Genomic DNA, 23329 nt, shown 5'->3' on the forward strand with positions numbered 1-23329 from the left:
CTGTGTTGATGTGATCAAGTTGACTGGAAGCTAATCAGGAGTTAGTGAACAGATTACACAGTTGTTCAAATGGTCAGTTGAGATTTGAGTAAGACAGTGAGAACCTCTGTGGCCAGCGAGACGGTCAAATGGGGGAAAGAGATCTTATATTTTTTATCTCTTTAAGCTTTGTTGTGTTTGCAGGAAAATAAACAATTAAAGATTTTAAAATAGTTTGGGTTCCATTATTACATTAGAGGTCGACTGATAACCGTTTTTGTGTCAAATTTGTTTATTATTACGATAAACCCCTTGAGATGTATCATCTCGTTTTCGAGGGGGTCCCTTTTACAGATTAATGGCACTGATTGTCACTTTGTTGAACTATCAGTTAGCCCTGTTTAGATTAATTAAAATCACTGAGTCTTTTTGAGACATAACTATATGATCATCCAACATACGCATCAAAATAAAGTGTTAGCAGATATTAGTAGACAGTCTACTTATACTCTAATGACTGGAATTTGTCATTTTAATAGTTAGCAGAATGTCTAAAGTGGACTATCAAAATAAAGTGTTAGCAGATATTAGTAGACAGTCTACTTATACTCTAATGACTGGAATTTGTCATTTTAATAGTTAGCAGAATGTCTAAAGTGGACTATCAAAATGTTTATGTATTTTATTTATTTTAATAAGTCATTATTGTTAATTTTCTCATTAAGTAGAAAGTTTGAATTGATATTATTGATTTTAAAAACAATCTGTGATCAAAAACAATCTGCCATATGTTCCAGTTTTAGTTATTAAAATAGGCAAAAACAACTTTCGGTTAACCTTTAATATAAAGAAATATATTTTGCAATCAGATATCTAGATATCATGATATCAGTTAAGGTGAGGGTAAAATCTCATAACATATAACCAACTGTAATAAACCATAAATTATTGATTAAAATACATAGAAACGGAAAACCAAGAGTAAACACGATATGCATGCTTTGTGTAAAAAAAAAAAATTAACAAAAAAATAAAGTCTTATCATTATAAGTTGTCATATAAAGAAGGTTTATGCTGTAATTCGTTCCCCACATCTGAGAAGGTCCCACACTGTCATGTTACAGCGCTTTCAGGCCTGATATCCCACCACTGCTAAAGGGATTTACTGTGTGCATGTGTGCTGTGACTGGACTCGGATAGAGCCTTCCATAGATGAACACACACACACACAAAGCTCACACATGAATACAGCCACACTCAATCCAGCATCCATCCCTCTCAGGGACGTCACAGGAAATAGAATCAAACAACGGTGACCAGAAAGAATCGCAATTTGCCACATCATATTTTCTGGTTGAGAGAACTCTCTTCTTTTTATGTCTGTCTCTCATTTATCTCTCTCACCTTCTCTCTCTCTCTCACCCCAGTCGTTTCACTGTTTTCCTCTCCTCTCTGACAATAACTTTGCTTTCCTGTCAGTTTATATTAAATAAAAATGTGATAAATTAAATGCAAAAGAGTAATTTATTAGCCAACAATTATTTGGCCAATTTATTGACCAACATATCCAGTAAAATAATAAAAACCTCCTTAAAACAAGACACATACTTGTGATGCAACATTGTGCAAGATAAAAAAAAAAAAAAAAACTCTTGAATTAATTTTGAAATATAAATTAGACCTTATGATCAGGCCACAAAACGAAAGTTCTGTAGTGCAGAAGTAATCAACAACATTAAGGGCCCTATCTTGCACCCAGCGCAATTGACTTTGTACACCAACGCATGTTTCATTCCTATTTTGCACCCACGCACAGCTGACTTTTCCCTCCACAGACACACGTCGGTAAACTAGGAAATGCATTTGCACTCCCTAACCCTAAACCACACATTATTATAAGGAAAAATATTAACACACGAGGGAAATCATTGTTGTGTCCATGAAGATGTGAAAAAATAGACAATAATTTGGGTGGGTTTCTCCCATCCCCATACAATGTCACTTCTCTGTCTTTTACGGCCCTGACGAGAACGTCGGTCTCCTCGGCTTTGAACCGCTCCTGGCGTGCGCCTGGCAAATCCGCCGTTATAATAGCAATCCGCCATGGAACAAGCGCGCCTGCTCTTAAAGGTAATGTGAGATGACGCTCTGATTGGTTTATTTCACGTTACGCCCAAACCACACCTATGAATAATGAAGCTACTTCAGACCAACCCATTTTAGATTTGCGTCGGGCGCAAGAGTCATTAATCCCGCCGGTATAATAGCAACAGCGCCCAAGACCCGCCCACAAAGTTACTTGCGTTTCGCGCTTGATACTTGCATTTCAGATCGTTAAAATAGGGCCCTAAATGTCTCATATCAGATTATCAAAACATTAGGCCAAAAACTATAATGTTCTGTTATAAGCCCATTGGATATATAATCATTTAATCCAACTTATAAACACTGAGATCTGAGTCTCAGCAATAGAACATGACAGTTAAAGAAATTTTAATTTGACCAGTTACTATGGCTACTGTAGATATCTGATGGATTCATTCAACACCCCAAACATGTATAACACAATGGATCAATGAATAATTTGGGGTAGATGACTGACCTTGATGTCTCATCTCACTTTCAAATCAGTCACACCTGATGTGACTAAGCTATCATGAAAGGATTAGCAGTGATAGAACGGCTCATATACGTTGAAGGATGAGAAAATGATAAAACCAGGTCACTTAATGCTACAGATGGTTTGTTAATGTCACCAGTATTTCCAGATATGTAATACTTGTATTCCTGTAGCTAAAACATTAGAGCATGGCGCTTACAATGCCAATGTCATGGGTTCAATTCCCTGGGAAAGCAAGAAGTAAAAATATGTGTAACTTGAATGCATATGGTGGTATAGCACAAATCTTGAGCTAAGCGGATAGTACGCACATTATAAAAAACACCTGTCCTTTTGAAGTATTCTTTCTTTCTTTATGTTATTTTAAACAAGAAAAGATAAAAAATAAAAGATAAAAATACAATAAGTATGTTGCAACATACCGAAGAAAAAAACAATATCTATAAAGTATTATAAACAATAATTACAATATGTCCGAAAAGGAGCGGGATGAAACAGATTAAGTATTAATGTAAACACAGCCATTTATGTCTTAAGTCTATGTAAACAGATGGGAAAAAACGGATGCGTCAAATATGTGCAGTGAAAATGCAGCCTAAAATAACTGCTGCTGTCTATAATAATTACATGAACTAATTAATAACTAGTTAATAACTAGATATTAGCATTAACTAAACCATATTGACAAGAAAAAGAGAAAACCCTCACTGCACTTGACGGATAACTTTAGATTTAATAAGCCATTTAGAACTGAGCATGTTAGACTAAAGAAATTCACAATAAAGCTATTTTACTGGCAATACAATATAATATATATATAATATATATATATATATAATATATATATATATATAACAATATATATATAATATAATTTCTGAATCGGTAATAATGTATTATTTTGAAAAATCATGCTGTTAAGACAATGTTAATAATTGAATTAGTTTTATTGTACTTCTGATTACTTTCTTTTCCATTTCTGTATGAAAACTTGCTATTGTTAAATGCTGCTGTTAGGTAGGCTACTTCGGAAAAAACAAGCATTGTTTACCTCATTTGTGTCTTTGTAATATTGCTTGTAATTTGTTTCTTTGTTCTTTATTTTATTACTGATTGTCTTGAATAACTTGAATACCTGTTGTCTTGAATAACTATGTTTACTGGACTTTTGGAAGGTTTAATGTTCCATTTGGTAACATCTGGTAACATCTGTACTCACATGTGTTCAATAACTTCTGGTGGTTGTGGTACCGAAATTGGAATAGAGACTTTTTTGGTACTGTGACTAAAAAGATCTCAAAAAAGCAAGAGATCACGTGCTCTCTGTTGAAATGGGTGAATGGGATCACGTCATTTTGATGTGCTGCTTGCAGCATGAATGGGGCTTAAGGATGCATGTTATTGATCTTATTGTGAACAATTAATTGGTGCGTTTATTTATTTTATTTACCTCATTATTTTTTATCAAAATGTCTAAACTCTTCTGGTGAAACGTCAGACTTCTCTCTTGTGACTTGAACTTGCCCTTAATTGCAATTGACTGCAAGCTCACATTCTGTCTCCTTCAAATCGACAACACATTTGATTTATTTTTTCGATAATCCGTTTCATTCAGACGTATGTCATACGAAAGAAAAGATCTATTGCTACTTCCATTTCATCACCAATAATTTAATGACACTGTTAAATGTAATCTTAGGCCAATTTCAAAAATAATATCCATTTTTCATACTGTTCAGCATGATTGTTCACTATAGGGTTCCTTGTACTTTCTGCAAATTAAGTTGGGACAAGAGAAAGTATTGTGACAATACACATTTTATCATTAAAGCTATTTAAATTCAGACAAAATATTACAGAAACGAAACAAACTACAAAAATGCAAAGAGTTTTTCTTACAATTTGAAAGAAAATGAAGGATTATCACAATTTTCAATGTTACTACATCTAAATGTCACTAAGCATCAATGTCAGCTACATCTAAAAAAAAAAGCACAGAATAGGTTTGAATTTAACAAGGCATAGACTTATACATGAAGATCTGTTACTTGAGGGGGTGGTCTTGAAATCAGGTCAAGCCCCACACCAATATAGCCTCAGTTAAATCTCAGCACGCTGTCTGCGCCAATGGCCACGGTGCCTCTTCTAAGCATTTAATTATCAAATTGCATGATGGAAACCTCCCCACTGCTCCATTCTCTATGACAACAAACATTTGCATTGTAAATATAACTCCAGAGGAGAGGAGGGGAAGAGAGAGATGGATTCCGGGCCATGCTCCCGAGGGCGAATATAAGAGAGACATGCTTTCGCCTTACATGAGCATATCAGTGCTGAGATCACATAATAGTCCCTGAGAAACTTTATCTTTCCAGCCCACAGAGTAAAATAAAAAAAGATAGAAGGTTTGGAAAGAAAAAAGAGAAAGAAATCTGTTTGTCTTGAGCTTAATGGTTGCTGTAGAGTATTTACGGCTGTATTACCTGAAATTCAATGCCATAGTTCTCCCTGCAGAAGTCTCGTAGTTTGGGATAGACATGTTCTTTCAGAGCATTTCTCTCTGCTTCTGTATCTGTGACAACAAACAAAACACAAACAAACATGAATATTCAGAAAGGGAAAACAATCGTCTGTAAATATTCATACATCTTTGTTTGTAAGTCTTAGTTGCCAGATTTACTAATAGCTTGCGCCAGCGCAAACCCTCTTTTGGTGTTAAAAAACTACTGCCAGGATTTACTAAAGACACGCAGTGAATAATTAGCACTGAAAAGACGTGGACAGGGTTATTTTTGCAGCTGACCTTATTGCATGTGCATTTGTAGGAGTTTCCTTTTCAGACACAAAATTTATGGGAGGAGAGTATTTAAATTAATCACGCAAGGTGATTTACTAAGGTTTGCGCTCATCAATGTACTGGTGTTTGCGCCATTATTTAGCGCCCCCAAAAAGCACGTCTTAAACAAGACGCTACCTGGTAGATTGCGTTGGTCATTATGGAAATGATCTGACTGCGTCTGTGTCCTTTAATTTGCGTGTCGTCAGTAGATCACGTGCAGAACTTTCCACTCCCATCTGCGCTGGTTTGGAATTGCGCTCTCACACTAATTTGCCCTGTTTAGTAAATCTGCCCCTTAATCTGTATATGGATTTATTCAGACTTCTAAAAAAGGTGCAATTACAAAAAAAGTGTGTCAATAACAAGGTGCAGTGATGGTCTTTGATATTATATCATAGTTTCATTTCATATATTTTTTTTGTATTATTTACATACTTTATAGTATAGTTTTAATATTTTGAATTAGCTTTTATTTTTACATTTGAATATATATTTTAGATTTATTTAATATATTTAATATATTATTTAATATATATATATATATATATATATATATATTTGGTTTCATTCTTTTAGTAATTTTGTTATACTTTTGTAATTTTTTAGCTTCTGTTTTTTTATTACATAAAAAAAAATGCTTTAAAAAATAATAACAAGGTACAGTGATGGTCTTTGATATTATATCATAGTTTCATTTCATATAATTTTTTTTTATTATTTACATACTTTATAGTAGGCTATAGTTTTAATATTTTGAATTAGCTTTTATTTTTATATTTGAATATATATTTTAGATTTATTTAATATATTTAATATATATATATATATATATATATATATATATATATATATATATTTATATTTGGTTTCATTCTTTTAGTAATTTTGTTATACTTTTGTAATTTTTTAGCTTCTGTTTTTTATTACATAAAAAAAAAATGCTTTAAAAAAAAAAAGATTTCAATTTTAGTTTGTTATTTTAGTACTTCAACTTACAGTTTTTCTTGATTGCTTAAATACTATAACCAGGCTTTTGAACTAAAATTTCAAAACCATAACGCCATTTATCAAAAAGCACACCCATTTCCCTAAACTTTAAACACTATTCCCCTGTTTTGACACATGAGTCAGATTTGTTGAACTGTCACTGCAAAACTCTACACACAAATCCCTTAATTTCTCATTGCCTAGACCATGTTGTCATTTAGAAAGCAATAGCATCCAATATTGTTCACTCAAGTCAGTACAGCTTCAGCTAAATTAGCATACAATTACCCACTAAAGGCCATTGCACACTGAAGGCCATTGCACACTGAGTCCGAAATTCGCATCCGAAATTTTCGCACGTTAAAAAAAAAATTCGACCTCACGTTATGTCAATCATGCTTGCACACTGTCTACGAAACTTTCGTCCGTAAAAAAAAAATTCGGATTGGGTTCGATTTTCTGCGTTTTTCGCATCCACAGCCAGTGTTTTGTGAGGTTTTTTGAAAATTCAGAGCCACCGTACAAGCGAACGACAAAATCCAGAATGACGTCTGACAAGTTGATACACTTCGTCTCGCAGCACAAGTACTGTATGAAAAACAAAATGCGGATTACAAAGACACTGAAACCTGTATACAGCTGTTCTGTCTGCCCAGCGCTTCTGCCGGCCGCGTGTGTGTGTGTGTGTCCGTCCATAGACATACTGCCAGTTTCTGTTCAGGATCGATTGGTTCACGGAAATTGGTGGTCTTATTTTTAATATGTGGCTCCAGTATCGCTAGCAAAGCATCAAACTGTTCCACTGACATTCTGAGGTAAATTTTGAATCGTTTGGGATAATTCGCAACTCCTTGATGAGGTGAAACTCTCCTTCCTCTCGGCGCAATCTCAGGATTGGATGGACCCAATATTTCCTCTTTCTTTTTCTCTTTTTAAGAAGAAAGAGGGCAACAAATTCATCCTCACTGCTTGACGAATCCATTTAGTATTTTTTGCGTTTTTTTCCGCAAAGGTTTAATAAATACGCATCGGACTCAGTGTGCAAGGTTTATGTGCGTGACGAATTTTACTGCTGACGAACACGAAAAAACGCATACGAAAATTTCGGACTCAGTGTGCAATGGCCTTGAGTCCGAAATTTTCGTATGCGTTTTTTCGTGTTCGTCAGCAGTAAAATTCGTCACGCACAGAAACCTTGCACACTGAGTCCGATGCGTATTTATTAAACCTTTGCGGAAAAAAACGCAAAAAATACTAAATGGATTCGTCAAGAAGTGAGGATGAATTTGTTGCCCTCTTTCTTCTTAAAAAGAGAAAAAGAAAGAGGAAATATTGGGTCCATCCAATCCTGAGATTGCGCCGAGAGGAAGGAGAGTTTCACCTCCTTATCAAGGAGTTGCGAAATTATCCCAAACGATTCAAAATTTACCTCAGAATGTCAGTGGAACAGTTTGATGCTTTGCTAGCGATACTGGAGCCACATATTAAAAAGACCACCAATTTCCGTGAACCAATCGATCCTGAACAGAAACTGGCAGTATGTCTATGGACGGACACACACACACACACACACGCGGCCGGCAGAAGCGCTGGGCAGACAGAACAGCTGTAGGCCTATACAGGTTATATTTTATTCAGTGTCTTTGTAATCCGCATTTTGTTTTTCATACAGTACTTGTGCTGCGAGACGAAGTGTATCAACTTGTCAGACGTCATTCTGGATTTTGTCGTTCGCTTGTACGGTGGCTCTGAATTTTAAAAAAACCTCACAAAACACTGGCTGTGGATGCGAAAAACGCAGAAAATCGAACCCAATCCGAATTTTTTTTTTACGGACGAAAGTTTCGTAGACAGTGTGCAAGCATGATTGACATAACATGAGGTCGAATTTTTTTTTTAACGTGCGAAAATTTCGGATGCGAATTTCGGACTCAGTGTGCAATGGCCTTAAGAGTCAAAATTGATCACACACCAATCAGAACCTTCAATAGATAGAAAAAAGGGTCAGAGTTCATTCAGTTTTGGAACAATGGATCCAGAAAGACATGAAGGAAGAGGTTGAGGACACTGGAGTGTAGGAGGAGGAGGAAGGTGAAGGGCAAGGGCAAGGGCAAGGGCAAGGAGACAAGACACTCTAGTTGCCCATGTCTTTGTCCATGGTATGACTATGAGGGAGGCTGAGCTACGAGAAAGGCCAAATTTGAGTCTCTTCACCGTCGCCTCAATCATAAGAACCTTCCGGGAGAAAAACAGGTACAGTAGATCTACTTCAGACTGCTCTGTAACTTTTGAGAGCTGTACTATGTGCTGTTACAATACATACATGTACTGTAGCTGTTGCACTATACTACTGTAAAAAAAAAAAAAAATCCAATTGCTAACACACTAAAATGACTAAACAGCACAATTATTTAAACTGACACACAGAGAGCAAAACCTCTTCTCAAGTCTCCAAAAGTCTAAACACATTTTCTGCTTTACACACATTTTGCAATTCAAAATGGCACTTTTTAAATGCACTGAACACGGTTCTCTGCATAAGACATAAAGTCACATGTTTGCCATTTCAAAACATTGCCATTCAAAATGACACTACATGAGCTGATTGGCCAATACATGTGCCACCTGGCCAAACACCTCAATGGTTAATTGTTAACACTTCAGTCTTTTTCAGTTTACTGTTTTTTATGAGCATATTTTTGTTCAGTCCAATGTAAATATATCTGCTGTGCATATGTTGCACTGACTTGTTTGGTTAAAAAAAAAAAAAAAAAAAAAAAATTTTGTTCCAACAGCATGTGTGTGTCTGCACATCTTTCTGTGCATGTGACCAATCTGAAGAATTTTCTACAATTTGACCTATTTTAGTATTATGGCAAAGCATACTAAAGATGAGAGTGCTTTTCATTATGCTCAACAGTGTGTAGTTGGTTAGACAAAATCTGGTAATATGAATGATGTGTGTGCCATTTCGTGCAAAAGTTTGATTTTGATAATGCTATATGTAGTTTTGGTTGCAGTGCTTCATTTTGCAGGATATATTCGGTATTTTGCAGTTTGAAAGTGTGTGGTTTTGTGAATTGTGTTAAGTATTTTGATAAAACCAGCCTAGTTTTCAAAATTGTGTGTTAGCAATTGGAAAAAACTGTCAAAAGAAACGCATCAAATTGCCTCACATACAGAGAGAGTTTTCTGAATGCTTCCATTTTGTAAAAAGGATGTGTTACAGTTACAGTAATCAGTACTTCTATTGTTCCAGGACACAGAGACGATGAAATGGAAGAAGCCTGTCAAATATTTCAGTTGATGTGTGCCAGCGGGGAACAGGCATGCAAGAGGATTTTACCCCTCTGCCTGGCTAGGGCCAGTGATGTGGACGAGATTCTCTGGCCTGACCCAGACCAAAGACGGGATGCTGAGGCGGAATAATATATATATTTGTGTGTGCGTGTGTGTGTGTGTGTGTTGTACCAGCCTGATCTCACGGCAATTCGTACGAATTCTACGAGGTGGCTAATTCGTATGAATTCATACGACCTCACTCGTACGAATTAGTACGAATTAGATTTTTGCTAAATCGTACATATTTTACGAATTGCCCAATTCGTATGAATTCATACGAATGACCTACCCCTGACCCCGCCCCTACACCTACCCATCACGTGGGTTTAGACAAATCGTACGAATTCGTACGAATTGGTCGTGAGATAACGTTGGTTGTACTGTGTAGTACATGAATGAATAAAAATGTGCCAATGTATCCATTGGTTGTGTCTTTGGTGTTCATCATGTGAAAGGTTTGTGGGGGGGGGGGGGGGGGACCACTAGCAACATACTAGTTTTGGAAATGTTGTTTTAAATATATTGCACCAGTGTGTAGACTATGTTGTAGTGTGTGTGTTTGTGAGGGCTTGTGTGTGACGCCTGAGGGCAAAGTTTGGTTTTTCAGCAAGAGTGAATGGAGTGTAGAGCTTCATTTTGACCTGAAAATAGGATGTTTGGGGAATTGGATGAGACGTTATGGATTTGCGTTTACTGGTTTGAGAATACGAGGCATAGTTTCAAGAAATGTGTTTAAGCAATCGAGAAACACTGTATTTTCATTAGTTGCCAAAGCAACATTTTTTTTTTTACTTTTCATCTAATATTTATATTTTATTTCAGCCTTTTTTTAATACATTTTTAATAGTTATAGCATAATTTTTAGTTAACAATAACAACACTGTCAATGAATGAATACTGTAGTCATGTACCGTGGTATTTACATAGTACTTCAAACAATTCTATGGTGTTTCTGTCCAAAACACCACTGTAGTTCTTTCCCTCTCAGATACTTTCCATATGCATGAATGCTTATGAGCAAATCACATACAAACACTTCCAAACATCTCTCTTTTAGTCCCTGTCTTTTGCTGTCACTTCAACACTGTTCTTTTCTCAGGGGATAGCAGCCAGCAAGGCTTGAAAACAGAGATTCCCCGGCTTACACTGTAGTCACTACTGTTCTCTGCTGCTAGTAGCAGAGCAAAAACAAGCACGACGTCTGTGATCACACAATCTTTCTGTTCACGAGATGACATAAAACTAAGAAGTATTCAAATCAAACAAGTAAATTTGATAAAGTAAAGACATTGATGTGACTTGTCTTGGTTCAGATGGTCAATGTTCTTCTTCCGTTGAAGATCATCTCAAATCATGCTGGAGAACCTGATGATCAGGTATGACAAACAAACTTGTGCAGTTCATGCCGCCTGGCTGTCATTAAAGCAAAAGTCATTCAATTATTCAATTATTAATGAATTTGTAGTGAACAAAAGTGTTACATAATACAAATGCAAAATAGCAGCATTTCCACTAATGCCTTCAGAATCTTGCACACAGCAGCAGTGGATGCCGTTGAATATTACATGATGCCCTTTGTCACAGAAAGTCAGGGCAATATGAGACAATATGAGAGTTGACACATTGAGGATACTCAGCCTTACTGTATTTACTACTGTACACAGCTGCTAGTACCAAGGCAAAAATAAACAAACACTCTCAAACACCCCCAGTACCCTATTCACAAACCAATTAAAGCTGCAATTACAAACCTTTGACACGTAAAATAGTCTCTTATACGAATATGAAATTTGCTTTGCTAAGACGACAGTCTGATTTCAAGGTCGCATAGTAGATGATGCTTACTTAGTCAAACATCTCTTTCTTTCTTTCCCTTTCCACATCCTCTATGCCTTTCTTGGTCTGCTAAGCTTTGATTTACCTTGGAATGAGAACGAAGGGTAACTGAACTTGATTCTGAAGCATGGTTTTCTCTTCTACTTGTCAGTATCAGTTTGCTATTGGTCAGGCTCTCTGCTGATAGTTGATATTTCGACAGAGAACGGGAAAATCAGACTGGGGAGCTCTCTGTGGAAGATGAGGCCAATCATGTGCTCTGAACCCTCTGGGTACAGGCAGCAAACACAGCGTGTCACAGCTCACTACAGCAACTCTATCTGTGTCAGTCAAAGATTTTTGGCGGCTTTCATGTTTTAAATCTTTTATAACTTTCCATTTAGTTCTTTTTTGGGCTGTCCTATAAAGTATCTAGTCTCAGCCTATTACTTTTCTCTTGCACTATGTTTTCCTGTGCAATGTTTTGTTCTTTTCCAGTGATAAATGCTTTTTATCTTTCTATACTTTCATCTTCTTTTCACCCTAACAAAAACGATAAACTGACTATCCAAGCAAGCAAAGAACTTAAAAACATGTGGTCACAAAAAGGTAGATACAAGGTGAATTATCTCGTTCACTTTCAAAACCAAGCAGCTTTCTGTTCAACACGGTGAATTTACGTGACCAACTTGAACCCGGTGTAAAATAAGCAAGGGGAAATCTTTCATCCTCACGTGAAATTCATGATTGAAATGACTGGATTTCGCTTACAATACTGGTCAAACAACAGTAAAAGTGACCACACCTTTGGACCTTTTATATAAACACAAATGAAACAGCTTAAACCTGTAACATCACTGGGAAGCTTCTTTTAAAAAGGTTATGGTCTTATAATGAAACGTTGAAATAATCTCCCCACATGCAACAAACCATCCCCAGAACAAAAGAAAATCTTTAGACCACTTTATTGTCCAGTTAGTAGACAAGACACGTATAGACTGGCAAAGCACCAGGGAAAAGCACCTCGTAAGTAGATACTTTCATATAGTCATAAATGAATTAACGTGCCACGCACTGGGGAGCACTTTATACAGTGCATTTCCATAACAGATTGAAGCTTTCAAAGTCAGGAAATTGTGTCAAAGATATTTGAAATGTGCATAGAGAGAAAGAAAAAGAAACAATGAAAAATAGAGAGACAGAGAGAAATGATAGAACCATCGGCTATTTGAGCCGCTGCACTGGCCTTCACTTACATGTTGCATGTTTGAAGTGTCTGATATGATTGAGAATGATAAAGAAAGATATAAAAAAGAGGAGAGAAAACTAGTGAGCTCAATCACTATGGGGGTGGGTGGTGCCAGTAAAGCTTTTATTTAACCAGATTGCATTGAATGGATAAAGGAAGGAAAGCGAGGAAAGATGAAGGAGGGCATTGTGAAAGGCTGTAAGAAATAAAAGACTTGAACAAGACTTATAATTTCTATAATAAAGCCTTGTAGCCCCAATCAAAGCCTGAAAGGCTGACTTTAAACATCTCAGATGTATAGAAGAATTTGATTTTTTTTTTTTAGCTCCCATGCATTTAAAGTGAACTTTAAATTTACTTTAAGCGCACATTGCAGGATTTAAAGTCTGTTCACACACAGAATTCATTTTTGCAATCATCTGTTGATTTTCAATTGTTTTTCTGTCTAAACATATGCTAGATGCTAGATTTTTGACCATTATAACATATCACATGGTTTACTTTTTAGGATCTTTTTTTTCCCTTTTCACTCGCTCTATGCCTTTCTTGGTCTGCTAAGCTTTAATTATCATTGGATATCTGAGCTTCTTTGCCATTTTATATGCATTATTTCAACCCTTCTGAAGCATAGTTTTCTCTTCTACTTGTCTGTATCAGGCTCTCCACTGATAGTTAATATTGCAACAGAGAACAGAAATATCATGCACGGGTTTTTTTTGTGCCTTTTCTGTGTGTTTCAGTTAACAGGTCAAAAAATGTCTAGATTTTTTTAAACGCAATAACGCATTCTGTGTGAATTTAAACAAAAATGTTTGGGTTAGCAATCTTTTGTCAAAAAGGAATAACTAATGTCACAATCCCTACCCTCCAACCACCTGGCTCCATTTTGGCATGTATTCTAATGTTTCATGTGCCAATCATTTCTCAGTTAATAAAATCAGGTCCTGCAGCATATTTCTTGTTGAATATTCTCGAATGTACAGAGCCCTACACAGCCAAGAAATTGTGGCTACAAATTAAGAATTTGTTCCCACAAGTTATATTTACATACCTACATTTTAGAACTGAATGGTATGTATGGTCTAGCAAAAATAGATGCCACATTACCATCAATGACATTTCTTTATAGTCACTTAACGTTTTAAACGCCTTAATAGTTTATGAATATTGGTGTCATTTAGAATCTCAAGCAGCAAGCGTGCATCTCACTCTCAATGCTGTGTCTGTTCCTGTCTATAATCTGGGTTAAAGCCTTTGTTCAGTCCCTCCCATGGGGCTCTCACATGTGTCTCCAGCAGCACGGGCTCTGAACGGATGGTCGCATATAGATGAGCTCAGTATTGATACAGCTGTCTGATGCTGAAGCACAAGACTCTGAGGGATTAGGTGAGGTCGCAAGATGGAGGACGATGGAACGAGAATTGCTCCCCATCAAAGGCGCCTGACCAAGTGTGCTTAACGACTGAGTGAAATCCCATCTGTGACTAAAACACGTTCCTGTTGGCAATCCATTAGCTACATGGCATTAGTAAACTAATTACCAAAAGCTCAAAGGCAAAAAAATTATCTGAATATTCAAAGCACATAATTATCCATCATTATAAGCCATTTGAGTGTTTTTTGAATGCAATGCTTATGAAATAATGCTGCATTAAAGGTGAAGAGTGTTAATCTTTTCTGTGTTAAAATACTATCAACGTTTAACATGCCGATACGACTATAAATAAGCAGTTTGATACTCCCGAAAAGTGCTATATAAGCTGGGTTTGTTCAAACTGTCCGACTATCCCAAAACAGCAATACTGACTCAACCAAGTATGTCTATCATAGCTTAAGAACGATATCTCAATGGCAATTGCTCAGCTGACGTTGGTCTGCTATCTCTGCTCATGGGAGTTGTTTTTGAGCCAATCACTTGAGCTGTAATTTAATGCCATGTGATTAATCACTTTGGAGCCTTTGAAAATGAAGTCATGACAATGCTAACTGGCTGATGTCTCCAAGAACCCTTCTTACAGTTTTAAAAGTGCATTCAGTAGTTATTTTGCTAGCGCTAACATTGCTGTTCTATGTGTACTTCAAGTAGCGATAACACAATAGTGTAAGATACTGTACTGCCATCTACTGATGTGGAGCAGTACGATTGTCTCTGAGTTTTATGTAAATTAAACTGATACTAGTACATTTTAGAGAGTGGTTTACACAATAATTACCTTACCGAACCATCAAAAAATGGAAACTTGGGCAACACTACTCAAATCTTTCTATCTTGTGTATGCCGTACCAATGTTTATGCTTGTGTTTTGTCTAGAGACCTTTTCTGCTTAGGCCATACAAGTACTGATTTTCCCATTGTCTTGACTGGTAAAGGACGATAATACGTGTGTTCCATTGTCTAATTTTAGCTCTTCGCATCAGCAAACAACTCTACACTATTAGCGTATCTACAGAGGCTGCAGCAAATGAGCGTGAAACATTGCGTGACCAAGTTGACATTTGACAAGCATTGAGGGGGTGACCCACACTTTACATGTTTGAAACCCATTTTATAGAAAACTAGAACAGTCTTCATCTAATGTGACTGTACACCATTCAGAGGATTATTTCTTTATGCGTAAAACTTTTTAAATTTGCACTGCACTACTGAATGCACCTTTAAAAGCACTCAAAAAATCTACAATGTAATTTTTTTAAACTGTCATAAATAAAGAGAGATGCTTTTCAGCCACAGAGCGTGTCATTATGACATCCACCAACAGCCTCAATTGAACCTAAAATTGAAATAGTAAAATATTATTTTACATAGTGACTTTTTCAACCTAGGCTCATTGAGAAAATGTGCCAAGGTTATTGGTCCATCGCGTTTTTAAAAACTGTACACCTACATTAAACCCTAAACCTGCCTGATAAGAGTTAACAAAAGCAAATGTGACATAAAAACGCAATTGCTGAAGCAACCATGCCCTTTTAGCTTGCTTCTAGTCGTCTCTGAGCTCTTTTGTCGTAACTCATGTTTCACGGGATTCGCACCTGAGTTCTTCACATCACAAGAACAATTCTGTACCAGCTGAGCAACCGAGCAAGCTTAATATGTCAGAAAAGCCAAACATATGGAGCTGGTCAAGTGATGCCAACTCCAGAGTATTCGTTGACAAATCGTGCACTATGGTAAAAAGTGTTTTGAGGTCATAATATAATATTTTGCAAGTAGCTGCGTGAAAATAAGTCTATCATAATATACATTATAATGAATAAAATCATAATTTTGTTTGAAAAGGATAAAATGAGCTTGCAGTTTTACTGCCTCCAGTGTTCATTTCTTTTGGAAACTGCAGCGGTATGTATTTGTCCAGGTACGTATTTTTCGTTTTGCGCAGCACTATAGTTGTATTGGTACATATTTTGCATTTCGCTAAAATGTTGCCTCAGGTACGATTTTCCAATGAGCCTGTGTTGAATGAATGAATGAATGAGGCATTTATATAACACTTTCATATGTACTACTGTACACCCAAAGCGCTTTACAATCCAGTCAGGATCCACTTGGATGATGCGACGGCAGCCACAGTACAGCGGCGCCAGTGCGCTCACCACACACCAGCTATAGGTGGAGAGGAGAGAGAGTGATAGAGACAATTCAATGGAAGGGGATTATTAGGAGGCCATGATTGGTAAGGGCCATTGGATGTGTTGATTTAACCCATTTAACCCAGCATTGAAAACAATCTGAATACACCATAATAAATCACGATGGCTAACACCACGCATGCTGTTATAACACGGTGGCGTTAAATTCAAGGTCCCTAAAGCAGAATAAAACTCCTGCACATAAAACTCTAGTTGCCCTTGGTTACCCTACAAAGACACAAACAACAATAAAAACGAACATATAAATGTTATCACATTCATTTCCTCAAAGCCTCAATCTCAACCTCAGCAAGACTCCAGCAACTGCTCTCCTAACTGCCCCTAGTAGACCCCCTAAATCACAGAGCTGACTTCTCCAATAGCTCTAAACCAATTGAAATCATTCCTCTCATGTCGGGGGATGTATAAGAGTGAGAATAGTAAGACATAACAGTAGTTATGAGTCTCTGTGTGCAAGGCCAACTCCCTTTTTGTAAATCTGTGATGTATAAATTGCTCCCTCTAGTGCTTAAGGGGGAAGAGCATTGCACCAAAGCCCAGCTGGCTTGTTCAGCCACTGAAAGTGTCATTAACTCTCTACCTTGACATCACCTCTAAGTTGTGCATCTACAGGTTCAGTACATTAGATTCCACACTCCACCTCACACTCTCTCAGTCAGCACACACACCGTCACCTCTGCCTCTCTCTAAACCATCTTCAAGTAGTGGACTTTCCAGGGCTTTTGACCAGAACAAAATCTCTCTAATATCCTATTTCAGCAGAAAATTGGCTTCAGACTCACTCTATTTACAATATTCCAGTATAAGACCAAGTTGCACTGCATACATTCATTGAAGGTTGAATGTGATTATACAGAATGGTATTTGGATGTGGAAACTATTTTACTATTTAACTTAGCTGAAATTAGCTTCATTAAATGAAAAATAAAACTGCAAAAAATAACAACCATTTCAAGCGGGTTTTCCAATAAAACGCCATATGGCTGCTACTGGCCAAACAAACAAGTAGTCCTGCCCCAAGCTCACACATTGGTTGAGCCAATGTTGCTGTATCGGCTGGTCAGGATACTCAAACAAACTGAACAGTGTTTGACAGCACTACAGAGCCACAGTGTTTACACTTTTCAGGAAAATCAATCTATTGCATGGATGACTTATTTATTGTCTCTTCATATTAAATTAGGGTATATGAGAAAGTATTTAACATGACACATTCCAACTTATAATTTAAAATAATTATAAAATAAGTAACATATAATAAGTTTGTTCACACTTTATATATGTTCTAACATTAAATATCTACAAAATGGATTTACTGTCTAGCTATATTCTGGAAAATTCCCACATTTACTGCTAATGAGTTTGAGGTATGTTTAGAGTTATGGTTGGGGTTAAGTATATTGTAACAAATGGCAAGTACATAGTAGTTATAATATTAATATTATAATATATGTATATATATATAATGGATACTATTATTTACCAGTAAATAATGGCCTGTTTTTTTATTTATTATTATTATTTAGGAATAATGCATGTAACCACATCCATGTGCATTAGGAACGAGTGCATCTACAGGTGGAATATGACGAGGTCGCCTATGTTATAGCTGCGTTTTAGAGGAGTCTTTATCGTGAATCCTTCAGCTTGAAAGGTCATCATTTTAAGACGTCCTTGCGCCGATCTAATTTATTCACCGGTATCTTCCCTCCTTTCACTTCATTCTCACCTCTCTGCACTCATTTCTCCATTCCTCTTTCTCTATCTCCCTCCTAACCCATTTTATACTTTCCCTTGGCTTGTTTACTCCTAGATTAGAAGACTATTTTAAGGTCTCCCTGCAGCCCATATTTAAATCTATGACTGCATACTGTATGTGCCGCCTAGTTCCCCTGGCACTCATTAAATCTGAGGTCAATTCTAAGCAGCCCTGGGTTTAAGCCTTAAGATGTAAAAATGAGCAATCGATGGTGGAAATGATGACCGATTTCTCAGGATAGGAGCAAGAAATTCCCACTCTGTTAAGCACAGCCACGAGCAAACTGAAGACTAAGAGCTCCCCTATATTAATATTAGAGACTGTATGACTGTAAAGCAGCACAGTATTTTGTGTCACGGTTGCTTGGCCAGTGTTTTTGTGGACTGTTGAAACCCATGTTCAGTGCTGAGACAGACGGCTCCACTAACTGCTGTCACTGCTGCTCTTGTCAAAGCACACGGGACAGCGGTCCTGCAGACATTAGCAATGGCCATATCTCTGAGGATGGCAGCATGTGTTATGAAACGGCATGATGTGGAACTCTCATTGCCATCTGAATTCATTACTGAAAATTTTTTCATTAACACATTGGATGATAAAGCACGTCTAGCACATCGCTCGCGCATTAACAGGTGTCAGTCTGGTTGACAGAACAGTGTGTTTGTGCACTGCCGTCAGTATGGTCCTTGGGTCCAGGTGATTCTCAAGTTCTCATACACACATATTCATGCACCTGTCATGAATAGTCTAAACTATTTAGAAATGAAAGATATTTGATCTTAGGAACTCCAAAATGGTGCCTAGTCATCACATCACAACCTTCTGGAGAACCTCTAGGCCCAATTTTAAAGGTAAGTTGGCGAATTTGCAAAATTGAGAACTCTAAAGACCATAAACGGTTCCTCCAGTAAGCTTATTATTAGGAAAGGATATTTGGTGCACCTTTAAATGACTTCTTTGAGTGTGGCACTATGAAGAACCCAAAGTATTTTTTTTTTTTTTCACATTTACAGTGAGGGAAAAAGCTACTTACCATCAGGGTTGGCACAGATGAAGACCCGGACGCTCCTGCCCGTGGGGACATGGAACGGTGGGAGTGCAAGGACGTTCCCACTAATGGCTGCCTTACGCAGAGCAGATTCACGGGGACAGGGCTGCCTGCTGCCCACTACGGACGGCCACATGGGTGGCGACTTCCAGCGAGGCTGCAAACAGAATTTAACAACTTTAGAAATCCAGGACTGGAACGGATGGATGGTTGCGTATGGACACAAAATTTGGTGGAATCTCTTTAAGACTGAGAATGTAGTCACATTTGCAAAAAAAATTCACTATTGTCAATAGTGTAATGAATTATAAAGCACAGTTGGCACTTTCAACCCAGGCAAATTTCTGTGGAGAAATCTTTGAGCCTCACATTACATTTTGTGTGGATTCCTATTAAAATGACTGGGTTTCGCCTGTGGAAATCTGCTGAACAGTGGTAAACATGACCACACCTTGACAATCAAGCACTAGTTTCTATTCAGAAGCAGTTCCATTTGAATTTACACCGCAAAACTTACAGCGACCAGTGTAGTCTGATTCCTGTAACAATTACTCTCGATACAGTTCTTTTAAGTTTATCAAAAATATAAAGCATGGCCAGACTCCCAAAACAGTAGTCTTGTGAGCTGCTTTGTTTTAATTAATAAAAAATTACATTCACACAGTCAAGTGTTTGGGATTAACAAACATATGTATTAATGGGTGTGACTGTATAAACAAATTACTGATGTCAAGTGTCTTTTCAAATCTCTATTTTCGTAACCATAGTGACAGTGGCTGAATTCGGAACAGCATACTAGATTTGACAGATGAACTAGCATCTAGATTGGATTCGTTTATTAAATGTTGAGTAAGATTTTCTATGGCTCGTAAGATTTTCTAGATGTTTTAATCTTTTAAATAATCCATGTTGTGCAAGCATAGGCTACTAAAGGCTATATCGCAGAAATTGTAAGAATCGTCTGTTAGAATGCTATTTGACTAAAGAAAAAATGGTGGCGTCCTCGTCCATAACACGTAAATAGTTTAACACTATTAAACAACCTTATTGAATAAATGAGTAAATACCCGTAAATTGTAGCCTAGTGAATGAAGTTCACGGTTCCGCACAAGTTTACTTGATTGTCAGTTGTTCAAATTAAGGGGAGTCAGTTTGGTATTAAAATGAGGTTGTCACTGTGGTAAATCACTGAACGGATGTGTAAAAGTAAGCGTATTTAGCATTCTCTTAACGATTTACAACCTTATCTGTATCTGTGTGAACGTGGACAAAACACAGCGGTCAGTGTAATGTGATTCCCGAACAAATAAGCCGGTGTTACACCTTATTCTAGCTGTGACCCATCGACATTCTGTGACCGTAGTAGGCGTTATACGGTATAGGGTATGGTCAAAGCGTCAAAACGCTTGATTGCGTTCCAATGTGCTCGTCTTTTTCCAGCTCGTTTTTAGAACGCTGTCAAGTTGAAAGAAATTCCCCCAAATGTTGTAGGCTACTTAATTTATTTAAAGATACACATTATGAGTTTTGTTAGCTGTATGCATTTGAATGAATGAATGCATGAATGAATGAAATGGCATTCGTATTTTACTTAGTTAATTGTATTTTACTTTAATGTAGTTAGGGCCAATTATTTGCTAAAAGTATAGGCAAATTAAAAGTCAGTGTCAAACGTTCTTTGTAATTCCTATATTACGTATATTTATTATAGAAATGCAACATACCGATTAATGCAATTACAAATCGGATTTTTCTTTATTAGCCTACTAAGAGGAAGAGCCGTCAAGGAAACTGAATCGTTAAAAGGAATCAGAATCGCATCCAGAATCGATTCCCATTTCTAATTAATTGTAAATGACTTATGTTTGAGCAATGCCTGCAATTGCCTTTGTAAGAAGGCACACTAGAGCATGTAGCCTATACTTTCTCACTTTATCATTATAAAGTGTTAATTTCAGTGTGTTATTTTCAGTGTTAATGATGTAGCCAGAGGAAAAAAAAAACGCGTAAACGCACCCGGTCACGAACTGCATCTCCGCACAAATGGAACGAACAATCGATAAATGTCTGTCTCAGCAAACAACGAATCTTAATCCTTGTTTCTAAGAGTTGAAGATAGATTTGTCTTAGTCGCGTTTCATGCCTTAACATTACACCTGAAACGCATCCGAAGACGATAAAGTTGCGCGTTGATCGTACAGTAAAGCCAATGCCAAACAAAATAAACTCAGCCGCGCTTCAACACACACCGAATGCAGTCAGCATGCTTGCACAGTAACACACTTGAAGTGCTTACGTTCATCCTCTTCATCCTGAAGCCGTATCACACAATATCCGAGCAGGTATCCACGGAAATCAGCGGAGACGGCGATACAAACGCCCATTCAATATTTTTGACCGAAAATCAGTCCCAGGGGACCAGGAGAGTGACGGTCGCTGGCCAAACCCCGGCGGTCCGCATCCTCCTCGTGCCGTGTCTTATAAAGCTCCGCGCACAGCGTTTTCTGTCCGCAGTGCTTGAGGAAAACACAAGTGAGGTGACAGAGATGAGAGTAGAGGGATATTCCTCTCATCGCCAGCTGTCTCTTAATGCGCAGCGGCGAGCAGGAGTACGAGAGGAGGAGGAGGAGCGCTCTGAATTCATTATCAATAAATGCTTCTCTTTCGCAGCGCGCTGGAAGTTTAAGTGAATTGAATTAAACGTAATTGATTGGACTGCATTGCTGCTCGCGCTCGGGGAAATGCTCAAACCTCGCCTATTTTCTTCGCAAAGATGGACCAAAGAATGCAATTGTTTCGGCTATTGCGCAGAAATAACAAGTGCTACATTTTTTTTTTTTTTATAAAACAAACACGTTCTCGTAGATTACAGACAGAAAATAGCATTAAAAAAGACAGCAACATTTCTCGTCTCCCATCCTTGTCAGGTCTGCTGGCTGGTTTTTGAGGGTTTCTGACCACTTTTCAGCTGGTCAGACTGGAAGACCAGCTTAAACCAGACAAGACAAGCAGTTTAGGCAGTAGCCTATAATGCGCTCTGTTCTTTGGCACATTTCAAATATCACTCAGAACAGAGATTTATCTTGAGGTTAACCTGGACAAGTCCGCTGCTGACTGCTAGCAGATGTTATCAACTTCCAGAGAAAAAGCTTAAAATTGTATGAATGCCTTGGTTAGTCATGACATTCAAAGTATTCAAACTATCTATCTATCTATCTATCTATCTATCTATCTATCTATCTATCTATCTATCTATCTATCTATCTATCTATCTATCTATCTATCTATCTCTGCAAAATTTGTAAAAAGGCATTTCATATGGCTTCAAACCTATAAAATAGAACAAGCGGGTTTCATCAAACACATGGTTATTAAATCAAACATTAGTTTAGTTCATATATATTGTTAGTTAAAATAAGTAACTTACTGTTCTCAACGATTGCTGTGCTGTTTCCTCTCTGTGTCCTGTTATCACTGTGCTCTAATATAAAGGGCTAGACCCTCTGCGTGAGGCGCACATGAACACTGCGAAAAGAAAGGTGCTGAATCTGGCAACCAGCAGTGGCTTAACCTTTCTTTCCTTCCCTCTTCCGGTAAAGCTGTAATCCCTCCAAGGCGGAAGGAACTGCCCTCTTCTGATTCCAGTTCGGTTTTGCAGCCACTCTCGTAGTGGTGTTGGCCATGTTTGGGTGGTTAGTGCTGATCACAGAGCAGTGCGAAAGATCCTAACCTCTCACATATCGAGCAGTGTGAAGCTAATGTGGTGGGGTTTTGTTTAAACAGTCCCAGCATGCCATGGGCAATTAGGGAAAGTAAAGTGTTGACACACACAACATTTTTATATGGATCCCACTGAATGATTGCAAAACATGCTGAAAACACTGAAAACACTGTAGTAACAGCACAAGTTGAGCAAAAGCACACACAAACAGCCTTCATTCTGACCATATAATCTACATCTGCAATAATGTGGATGTATCATTATGCATCATTACAGAAGCAGCCATGCAAAGAGAACAACTCTATAGGGACAATGCGGTCCT

General features: G+C 37.4%; 1 protein-coding gene across 2 annotated transcripts in view; it reads right to left on the reverse strand.

Moving 5' to 3' along the window:
* Positions 1 to 22800, reverse strand: part of nwd2 (NACHT and WD repeat domain containing 2) — a 73680-nt gene extending 50880 nt beyond the window's left edge. Inside the window, exons 1-3 of one of the 2 annotated variants that reach the window (XM_084405133.1) lie at positions 22714 to 22800; positions 19272 to 19443; positions 5083 to 5171 (exon numbers count right to left, since the gene is read on the reverse strand). In XM_084405133.1, coding sequence (XP_084261259.1) covers positions 5083 to 5171; positions 19272 to 19422 — 240 coding nt within the window. In that variant the 5' untranslated portion in view covers positions 19423 to 19443; positions 22714 to 22800. Of the gene's footprint in view, positions 1 to 5082; positions 5172 to 19271; positions 19444 to 21582; positions 21664 to 22713 lie in introns of those variants that run through there. The other variant, XM_084405132.1, reaches the window with a different exon arrangement.
* Positions 22801 to 23329: the final 529 nt, after the last annotated feature.

This window comes from Rutilus rutilus (genome assembly GCF_951802725.1).
Source record: "Rutilus rutilus genome assembly, chromosome: 3".
NCBI classification, from domain to species: domain Eukaryota; kingdom Metazoa; phylum Chordata; class Actinopteri; order Cypriniformes; family Leuciscidae; genus Rutilus; species Rutilus rutilus.